General features: G+C 41.8%; 1 protein-coding gene across 1 annotated transcript; it reads left to right on the forward strand.

The window, feature by feature from the left end:
* LOC307229799 (interleukin enhancer-binding factor 3-like) lies at positions 1-11,121 on the forward strand. Its single transcript, XM_079999878.1, has 20 exons — positions 1-113; positions 397-550; positions 1,213-1,327; positions 1,723-1,901; positions 2,391-2,559; positions 2,674-2,827; positions 4,103-4,194; positions 4,683-4,778; positions 5,270-5,381; positions 5,475-5,572; positions 7,066-7,168; positions 7,273-7,413; positions 7,559-7,749; positions 7,881-8,000; positions 8,112-8,243; positions 8,526-8,687; positions 8,811-8,928; positions 9,074-9,112; positions 9,792-10,113; positions 10,447-11,121. Exons 2-20 carry the CDS (start codon positions 429-431, stop codon positions 10,568-10,570), a joined length of 2,589 nt encoding a protein of 862 aa, XP_079856004.1. The 5' UTR covers positions 1-113; positions 397-428; the 3' UTR covers positions 10,571-11,121.

An 11,121-nucleotide genomic window follows, 5' to 3' on the forward strand; every position in this document is an offset into this window, starting at 1 on the left:
AGGAACGCAGCTTCAGGTGACCGAAAGTCAACACGTCATCACTAGGCGACACCGCACCGTGGAGCCAACTGACCACAGCTAACCCAGATAAAGGGTCCACATAAATCCGATAGGTGGGGTGTAAATTGCAAGAACGTGTTATAGACTCGATTGTAAATAAATCTTAAGCATAAAATAAATCTTTCCGGTGATTAAATGATTCAAATGATGCAAATCGTTTAACGTAGTTTGCGCGAAAACAGCTAGCATCCTTGTATTTATTTGGAACCCGGTGTTAGCCGGCTAGCTAGCTGTTGTTATGCCAACTTGTGTTTACGCGGCAGTCAGTTCCTTTTGAAGTTGCCGCAGTTACAGCGATCAATGCAGTGATTTAAAAAGCGGTCCTCTAATTTGCAGGTGGAAGTATAAAATCCAGAAATTTCAGAACCATGGCCGCACAGGTACCGCTACCATTCCACGAGTGGGATGAGCGCCAGGCCTACGAGGAGCTGCTGTACTGGGACAGTGTGATCCAACAGGGCCATCGCCTCATGCCCCAACATTTCGACAGGTACAGATGCCATTTAACCAGCTTGGTGTAGAATAATGTCTAAATATAATAATGACAAAACAGCATAGTTGTTCAAAGTTTATACCCAGCAACGTGCTGCCGTCCCATCATCTGGCTCTTTGGAGAGCAGAATTTGTGTTATGGCCTCATATATAATGGACTTTCATTATATTCCCTAAGGTAGGGCTTGATAATATGGAATTGTTTATGAGCACAATAATCAATCAACTTTACAGGATGCAAACTTATGTCACAGTTCCTGCTTATATATTCAAAATCCCTCATCAAATTAATGATCTGCAGTCCATCCAATTGAACAACTTTGTACATCAAACCAAAACTGTGATTTTCAAATGAAATCCCCTTATTATTATTCACCAAGGTCACCAAGCTGACCTCAAGACATAGTCATGAAGTTGTTTCTTTCTTATATATGTCTAGTAATGTAAATGTAGAGGATTTCTCTTGACATTTTTGCTGACTGTCAACAGTTATTTTTATGTAAAGCAGATAATAATCTTCTCTCCCTGAAGCACCAATGGCCTGTCAAATTAAACTTGGTGACACCCAACATGTTTGTGTTGTACAGTAGCAGACGGCAAAGTCGCTGTTCTCTGACTGACTGAAAATTAACTGGCCTGGTCTTGTATTGCTTTTTGTAGATATGAGGATCTGCGCTACTGGTATGATTGCCTGTGTTATGAAGAGGAACTAAGACAGTATCACGACTACATTACTGCTATAGAAGAGATTGAGGACACAAAGTGGACTCATGAGGTACATGCAACACAGATTACTCCCTCCATAAATGACAAATTCATACAGATAGTCAGTATTGAAAGCCTGCATGCATGTTAACGCCAACACAGCCATCTCTCTTTTTTGAAGTAATATTTGAAGTAATTCATTATTTTTTTCAACAATATTCCCCTCTTTTTCAACTTTCAACTTCAACTAATCAGCTTCATTTTTTTGTGTGCTTACACATTTAACAAAATGACTCAGTTTTACTTGAACATATGAGAAATTTTATGGACAACAAAAGCTTGAGTACCCTCTTTGATGAGTTTATGTGTAGCGGATGATGATGATGATGATGATGACTATGACCCCTTTCTCACTAAAACATCAATACTTGAACACTTTGTGTCTGTTTTTCTGTCACTTTCAAGGCTGCATCTTCCCACCCGTTGCCGATGCAACCATATGATCGCCACATAATGGCCAAGCACTCTGCAGTGTACCCTTCCCCAGAGGAGCTTGAAGCGGTACAGACAGTCATTTCCCACGTTGAGTGTGCTCTCAAGTCTGTGTCCGACCAGCTGGACAACAAGCAAACAGGGGAAGGCAGGTAATGTGAAATGTCCAAGCTTTTTTTTTTTTTTTTTTTTTTTAAGCCGTTGTTAAATTAAGAAGTGTGAACAAAGAATTGACATATGACAACATTAAAATAATATTGTATATCACCAAATTTATTTGAAATTTCAGAAAACACTGGATTGAATACCAGACACAAAATCCTGGATACCAAGCGCTATTGTTTTTATATTTATTCGCCAAATCTGTCCATATCTTTAGGAGCAAAGACCAATTAGGCTCCAATTAGCCCTAACATCTGGTCCATGCATTTCACTCTGACAAAAAAAAAATCACTGCAATCTTTTCAGAAGCCAGCAGGACACTGTCACTTCCTTTAGGTGACATAGGATGCTTTTCTTTCTCAACATCTTAATTCTCAAACATTCTCATCCATAATTTTATTTATTTATTTTTGTTGTTATTATTAATAAAAGTCTGTTCATACTAAACTCTTGTTTCCTCTTCTGCCTACTGTTTCCAGTGCTGACAAGCCTGACCCTGTCCTTCGTGGGGTTATGAGAGTGGGACTGGTGGCAAAAGGACTGCTGCTGAAGGGGGACATGGACCTGGAACTGGTCCTGCTCTGCGCAAACAAACCTACTGTGCCTCTGCTCAAACAAGTGGCCGAAATGCTCACTGTGCAACTGCAGGTAGGATGGGGAAAAATGTATACAAAAATCCAAGATTTAAAATACTTTATTATCCCCAGTAAATAGTTTAATCAGTTAACCCTTCAATCTGCCTGTTTTTGCTCCTTGTAATAGGTGGTTACAAAGGACAAATATGAAATAATTGAGAGTCCGGAGGATGCGGCCCTAATTGTGAAGAGCTCCAAAAAGTTGGTCTACACCCTCACCATCCACCTGACATCACCTCTGGTCAGGACAGAGTTGGGGAGCGAAGCCATGACAGAAGCTGGTATGCCTCTCTTTTCACCCTTCAACCTGGAACCAGCTATCACTGGCCACATTTTCTCAACCCAGCAGGCGGCCCTGAGAAGAAAGCCCTGTAAAGCTCCACTGATATGCAAACCATATTCTGTCAACCTTTTTATATCAATAATCAGTGGAGCTGTACAGTGACTTTCTGTCCATTGCCAGTGAACTACCAGTCAACACGGCCTCTTTTATGCTTTGAGAGCTCTGCCGTCGCTTTGTAACGCAATTACAGTCGCCAATGCTACAGCCACAGCAGTTAATAATGCATTGTATAAATGTTTTTGGTGACAGTGGCTGTCGTAGATGACTTTATTCCTGCTAAATTGTATCCAGGTTTAAAGTAACTTTTAAGAATAACCCGTTGAACCGCGCAGTGCATGAGTTTTTATGCAGAGGTTGTACATCTGATTCTGACTGCAGCAAAACTGATCGCCAAGAAATACATTTTGTTTGGGTAAAATGAAGTAAACCAGACATAAGCAAGAAAGTTGAGTATGTGAGTAAATGTCTATCGATGTGTGTAGGTGTTTGTCTTGGTGGAGTTTTGGTTGTTTGAGTGAGTATGAACTATTTTAGTGAATCAGAATGATCTTCTTTTTGAATGTCAGGAAGAGAAACCCTAGCTTCTCATCTTTAGTTTGTTCAGCTTTTTCATGTATTTTAAGAGGCCTTGTATTAGTCTGTGATTGGTTCATAGCCCTAGTGTTTTGTTTTTTTGTTTAATTCGTTTTTTTAAGGTTAGGAAAACTATCAGTTTTGCTGCAATGTGGAGCAGACTACCAGATATTTTAAATGGTTCTGATTTACAACTGATTGCCTTCTAGTTTGTCAAGTTTTTAGGGACGCTGGACCTTTGACCAACTGGACACACTGTCTCAGGATGGGGGCTAAGCAGCAAACTCAAGCCAAAGGGCTGAGGCAAGGGGAAGCTTCCTGTTGTAGACTAAGGAAACGGGACACATTTGATAACCTATCAAACAACGCCACAATGCATGTCACATATTTAGATATTTAGGATTACCCTTAATTTGCGTGAAATCGTCACACATACCCTCAAACACATTCACCTCAAACATGGATCTGTGATAGGTAGAAAATAGACCATAATAGTTGTAATAATAGTTATAATGGACACAAGGACCCCCTTTCCTTGCTGATGCGGCTTTGGGGAAAGCTGCTACTCCCTGAGCTGCACGACAGAACCAACCCCCTTGGTCAAACCGTACCTTGTCTTCTTACCCCACCTCGTCAATAGACACGCAAACGGTCAACGATCCGCCGGACGTTCTGGACAGGCAGAAATGCCTTACTGCCTTGGCGTCTCTCCGCCACGCTAAGTGGTTCCAGGTTTGCATCCCCGTCCTTACTTGTACATAAGGTTTAGATGTTGTCTCATGATTTCGTTATATTTTCGCTGGTTTTGACAGAGAAAGTGCATATTTATACATTGCCTCCTCAGCTACTGCAGATCTGCCACATTAATTGGAAATTGTCAATGCTCCGTCATTTCAAATTCTAGATAATCTCACCAAATGATTAATGTGAGGATTGTTTGGCTGTCTTTATCCATACCACTGGGTTGTAGCAACACATTCAGACAAGTCATTGGTATGGACAGAAAATCCAACACCAAATGTGCCCATGTATTATGCAATACATTATCTCTTTCGGAATTTAACTGCACCCCTTTTCTGAAAACTACCTAGTTCAATACAATTGCTATGAACAGATCTTTAAAAAGCCATACATGTGTGTTTTTCTCAGATTTACATCGAACAGGTTTTGTTAGTGAAGGTGAGTCCTCTTACTTACCTGGCTGATGTTTGTCTCCCCAGGCGAAGGTCAATGATCTGAAGTCTGCAGTCATTGTGATCCGCATCATGAGAGACCTGTGCAACCGCATTCCTAGCTGGACTCCTCTCTCAGGATGGGTGAGAAAACTGTTGTTATGCACATTCATTACTCATAAAGAAAACCCCCAAAGAACACAAGTTGGAACAGTGCAGACCACTGCCAAGGCAACATGACATGTTTTCATATTATAGCTGGAATAGACGTCCATTTGGGGGTGAGAATGCAAATGATGGCTTCCTAAAAACGTCCAACTCAAGCTTGCCAAGATGAGCACAGAGGAAAAATTATTGGATTAAGATGCAGCCTAAATTAAGTCATTGTCTTGCCTCATGACATGGGGAAATCCGTATACTGTATTTGATGAAATCCATCCATTGCCTTGTGAGGTATTGAGTTTACAAACCTGGACAAAAATAACCTCCTTGAAAGAGAAGGTGTGTGCTTATTGGTGTTATTGCTGTCAATCTGCAATGGAGTCTGCCCTTGCATACACGAATATGGTATCTTATTGAAGTAACTATTGTGAATTTTTAATCTTTCCTGGCGTTTTCTTCCATGCAACCTTTAGCCTCTTGAACTTATCGTTGAGAAGTCAATTGGTACATCTGAAAGGCCATTGGGACTGGGCGAGGCCTTCCGTCGGGTATTGGAGTGTATTGCATCTGGAATTCTTTTCGAAGGTCAGTTCAAGGAGTTTTCTTAATGATCAATCAACATATGTTGAGAAACCTACATGAAGAGCGTGATGTTAATGAAACATATTCTGTGGAAAGATGGCCCAGGAATTAAAGATCCGTGTGAAAGAGATGATACGGACGCCATAGCTCATCTTCGACCTCAACAACGTGAAGACATTACACAAAGTGCTCAGGTAAAGCAAGGCTGCTTTACATTGCTTAAAGGTCACATATTATACTCCTTTTTAACAAGTTAATATAGGTCTCTGAGGTCCCCAAACCATGTCTTTGAAGTTTTGTTTTTTTTGCTGAAAATACCACTGGGATTATGCGGCATAGAATGCCACTATGCCCTCTGAGTCATTTTTGCGATGGGCTGTGTCTGCTGTAGCTTTAAATGCAAATGAGCTGCTGCTCCAAACACCCCACTCTGGTACTGGTTCATTTTACTCTCCCATTATTAAAGAGTGTTGATAAGATCAAGTTAATCTTACAGACATTCAACTAACAAACTAATACTATAAACGTTATCGTGGATCCTGCAGCAAGTAACGCTAATAACTTTCTAGAAAATGACATCTAATACCATCTAATGTGGACTTCAGTCAATGTGACTTGGACTCGAGCCACTGATTTGATGACTTGCAACTTGACTTGACAGAAAATAAATGACTTGACACTCGACTTGGAAGTTAAAAGCCTGTGACTTGACTTGAGACATGAGCCGTTTTCACACAGAACAGTTGTGGGGACTCGCTGAGGGGAACTAGGAACTGGGGAGGTCCCCTGAGAACTAAATACCTTCAAGGGCTTTTTTTTTCTGGTTGTATTCCCCCTGCACTGGAACTCTGAAGTGATGTCAGCCGAAGGGGTTTCAGCATGAACTCTGTGTTGTATGTACTCCGTAACTTTACTTATTTTCCCTAATCAGTCCACTAAAATCTGTTTCTGAACAAATTTGAGGCGAGAAATAAGCAATCCAGTTGCTGGATCTTCACTCCTATTAGATGTACAAGAGGTCATTTAAAAATTAGTTCTGACTTTCGTCAGACACGGGCTCGCATCGAGACAGCGCACGGGTCGCAAGTTAATTCATTCAATTCGGAAAATAAATTAACTTAATACATCTACAATAAAAAAAACTTTTTTTTTTTTTATTGGTTATATTATTACCGCTGAATGTATGTGGGCTAGTCCCTGCCCAGAGCGATGCGACTCAACCGAGCGGACTGTCCTCCGTCTGGGGGACCGGTTATAAATCGGTATAATTCTAATGAGCCCCCACTTGGCAGAGGAGGGGGAGGCAAATCCTATTCATCCTGGCTTGATGAATCGCATGTTTTCTGACCCAGGCAGCCCACAAAAAACTGACTGGGTTGTCTTTTTTCACAGATTGTATGTTAGTGGGCCCATCAGAGACCAAAATGGATGCACAGGCACTGAAAAAGGGAGTTTTTCCACAATTGGTGACCTTTTAAAACAACTGTTTACTGTAGCTGTTGGAGGAGTGCCTCCTTAAGTGTGGAAGAACCTGGAATTATAAGAATGACAATGTGCAATATCCTGTAACAAAGCCAATCCTGTTTATAGAGTGTTTGTTTATTTATTTATTTATTTATTTATTTTATTTTATTTATTGGGCCTACAAAGTTAATGCTTACATTTACTACCCTCCTCTCCCGCATAGCATGCCCTGAGGCTCTCAGCATTTAGACAAATGCACAAGGTTCTGGGGATGGACTCCATTCCTGTCAGACCCTGGAAACCAACGGGATCCAAAGATGCCACAGGTACTTTTTTATATATGTCACCTCAAAGTTATAAAGCCAAAAGGTTTGGAACTCAAAGCTAGATTTTCATGGATGGTTCAAAAAAAAATGTCTTTTTCATCCAGACCAAATTGCTGCCGGGCAGACGAACCTACCACCTAAGAGGCCTTTCTCTGAGGTGGACGACGGGGGGGACTGTCAACTCAACAGCAAGCAGAGGAAGTTTCTCAAGTTTCAGAAGCACCAGCGCTTTCAAAGGAAATCATGTTCGTAACATTAAAAGCATTGCTGTTGATGAAGCTATTCATATTGGCCTTTCACAGAAATCTTACTTCAGTCGCCAAATTAATCTCTTTTGTGAATTTATTGTAACTGGTATTTATTCCTCTTTGTTTGCCCACGTTACTTTAGTCTCCGATGACTTGTGCATGAATGCTGTGATGCGTCTGAACCAGTACAAACCGGGTCTGGATTACCGTCTCCTCTCCCAGACGGGTCCAGTCCATGAGCCAGTGTTCACTATGGCCGTGGACCTGAACGGGAACACTTATGAGGCCACGGGGCCTTCGAAACGAGCTGCCAAACTTAATGTGGCGACCAAGGCAAGGCTCTAAGGAATCGTATTTCAATTGAGACTTGCATATATTATTCTGTATACACGTTTTGTTGACATTGCGCCCATGATGGGATGGTTGTTTTAAGCGGCGTTTGGTGCTGGCTCTTTGTCTCACAGGTGCTGCAAGAGCTCGGTCTGCCAACAGGTTCGGAGGCCAAATCTGAGTCTAGCAGTGTTGGAGAAGGAAGCCAGGCATCAGAAAAAGCTTCTGATGCAAGACCTACGGCATCAGATGATGTAAGCACCTTCCTTGTGTCTTTGCCCCCCCCCCCTCAAATAGAATATGCATTTGATCCAAGTTCATCCTATAACTCAATGGAAACATAATTCCTAAATTTGTTGTACCAGTCTTCCCAGGGTCCTATCCTGACCAAGCACGGGAAGAACCCTGTGATGGAGCTGAACGAGAAGCGCCGTAGCCTAAAGTATGAGCTGTCGGCAGAGACGGGCGGCTCCCATGAGAAGTGTTTCATCATGGAGGTGAGTCCAAGTGCGAGCCCCGTCTCAGTGTACGTTAAAGCGTAAACATATACGTTGAGCATTTAGCCTTTTTCTTTTATTGATAATGGGGAGACCAGAGAACTATAGACGGTGGCTGTTGAAATGCAAGCGTAACATAAAAAATCCCTTTAAAAAAAGACTCCACTCATCAAATGACTGTTAAAGAACCGTTCCGGTATAGAATTGAGTTTTAGCCCGTTTACAAGTCAATTATCGTAACACATATTTTTGTCTTATGTTTTGTCTGTCCTGTCTCATCAGGTGGAGGTTGACGGTCAGAAGTTCAAGGGGAGAGGCTCTAATAAGAAAGAGGCAAAGTCTTACGCTGCTCTTGCTGCCCTAGAGAAACTATTTCCAGACATCAGTAACCGGCCACCCACCAACAAGGACCCTGCAAAAAGGAAGGTCACCTACACCGATATGGTAATTTACCAGCTCTGATTCGAAAATGGTTCTGGCACATCGTCACGGCCTGTGTGCAAACCATTGGGACGAGCCCCTTCATTTGGTGTGTACAGCTAATCCTCAGAACCCTCTCATCAACAGCATATTCCTGGATTTGGCACTATCCGTGGCATTCCCTCAGATCCTGGATCCAGCCCCTGGGGCCGGGGTCGAGGTAGAGGTCGAGGCAAACCGCTCCCAGCAAACAGATACAACAAAAGTAAGAAAGTGGGCATAAACTCTTCAGAGGTTTCAGCAGAGTTTTCGGGCAGAAATAGTCCAACTAAAGATGTTCTTCACCGAAATGCATCTGAATACTCCTTTTTTTTTTCTCTCTCTCTCTCTTGCTCTCTCTTTTTGTACAGCAAACTACACCTATGGGAGCAAACCTGGCATTGGTTATTGTAAGTGTCCACTGCTTTTACTATGTGCTATGGGCAGCCTGGTTGGAATGTGTATGTTTATTTTGTTTTCTACTGATTTACAAGCCATCTCACGACTGCAACAACAGATATGAGACAGTTTGCACCAGATCGGCTGGTTCTGAGTCATTTGTGACAAAGCCTAGTTTCCACTGTTGCTGTCTCCATTTGTTCTCAAAATATATTAGCTCTAGAGTGAATTCAGATATTATCTTAAACATTGCCTGTACAAGATGTAGAGGTATTTTATAGATCAATGTGAACTTCCAAATTTGCCAATCTAATAGTATGGTATCACATTAGCAGTCAATTAACTGTTTTGTTGTGCTAAACTATCAACACATATATACAATAATGGGTAAATTGCTTGCTAAAAGACTAATACCAAATATTTTTATATAAATACCAAACACTTGTAAAGATGTAAAGAAAAAAAATGGATGGCTTTTTCTTTGGGCCTTGGTTTAGTTAAAACAAACCAAATGCTAATCAGGGTTTTCATGAAGATGAAGTACTGGTTGCCAGTTATTATCTTGTTGGTTACAAAATAAATTAAAGTGTTTTTTATAATTGTGCAGCATTTTTCAAGCAATTAAAAAATAAAACAGTTGTTTATTGAACACCTTTTCTAATAAGTTTGACGCTAATAATCCAATTGCAGCCCCATCGACGGGAGCAGCTCCTCCAAATGTAGCCCCACCAACCACCAGCGGCTACGGGACCTTTTACCCTGAGGCGTGCACCTACTCTGCCCCGCCTGTCTCTGCCACCACCACCTCCACAACCACCGCAGTACCGGCAAACTACCACTCTATGCCGCCTCCAGCCGACCAGCAGAGCCCCTACAGCTACGGCTACGGAGAGGAGAAAAAGAAGCTGCTGACTCAAACTCGGACGGCGGATCAGGGCCACGTGGACTACTCCATGTACAGCACTGCCTACCCCAGCTCGGTGACGGGGGGACAAAACTATAACTACGGTAGGTGAGAGGGTGGAAAAGTACTCCAAGGTTAAAAAATAAATAAATAAAAGCCAACCCGTGCACCAATCTCCACTCATAATTGCATAACAATGATCTCCAGTCTGTAGTTGACCACACCCAGTCTCCACATGACACACTAGTATTCAACAATTATAATATTGTAAAACTGACATCTTTAATGACGATGTTTTTCAATTTCTCTACAAAAATGTTTTTGACAATACATTTAAAGTCCACTTTCCATGATCTGTTCGGAGAAAAAAACCTGAAGAGGGAAATGATGTGTCATTTGGGGCAGAGGAGACTACCTTAACGCTCTTCCATGTGTCCGCAGGTTGGGGGGACCAGTCGACGTGGGGCAGCAATCAGGGGTATGGAGTGTACCAGGGCCAGGACGGACAGAGCCAGGTCTCCTACTCTGCGTACGGAAACATGGACTATCAGTAACTGGAACATAACGTCCCACCCTGTGTTCCTGGACCGTGGTGTCTTCTGCACCGGACCTCGCTGCGACACGCTCAAAGCAGCTCTTCCCCTCGACGATAAAGGCACTAAGCAGCGGAACAGTTTTGAATCATTTCTTTTGATTTGCATTCTGGTCTGTTTTTTTCGTCAAGTGAGCTCTAGGTCTTGCCACTCTTGTAACCCACCCGCCACTTAGATTTAATTTTAACACAAGGTTAATATCAAGTGAATCCTATAGATGCAAAGCTATCGCGGGTCTCCCCGTTTTCTTTTAAGTGCCCCACGTCCTCTCTGCTGTCTCTCCATTCAGTTAACGTTGAAAATATCTGACAGTATGTGGACTTGGCTTTTATTTTTTAAATTGGGGACAAACTGGTTTATAGAACTACAGTACTGATGCTATCATAATATGGTCATAAAATGTAAGTTGTCCAGAAGTTTGGACTGAGAATGTGTATTTCTGTGTCAGTTAAGTGTTGTGTGCTGGTATCTGTTTTTTCTTTTTTTTTTTTTTTTTTTTTTTTGTAAAATAAAAAATGATATT

Source organism: Zeus faber, assembly GCF_960531495.2.
Source record: "Zeus faber genome assembly, chromosome: 4".
Lineage (NCBI taxonomy): Eukaryota > Metazoa > Chordata > Actinopteri > Zeiformes > Zeidae > Zeus > Zeus faber.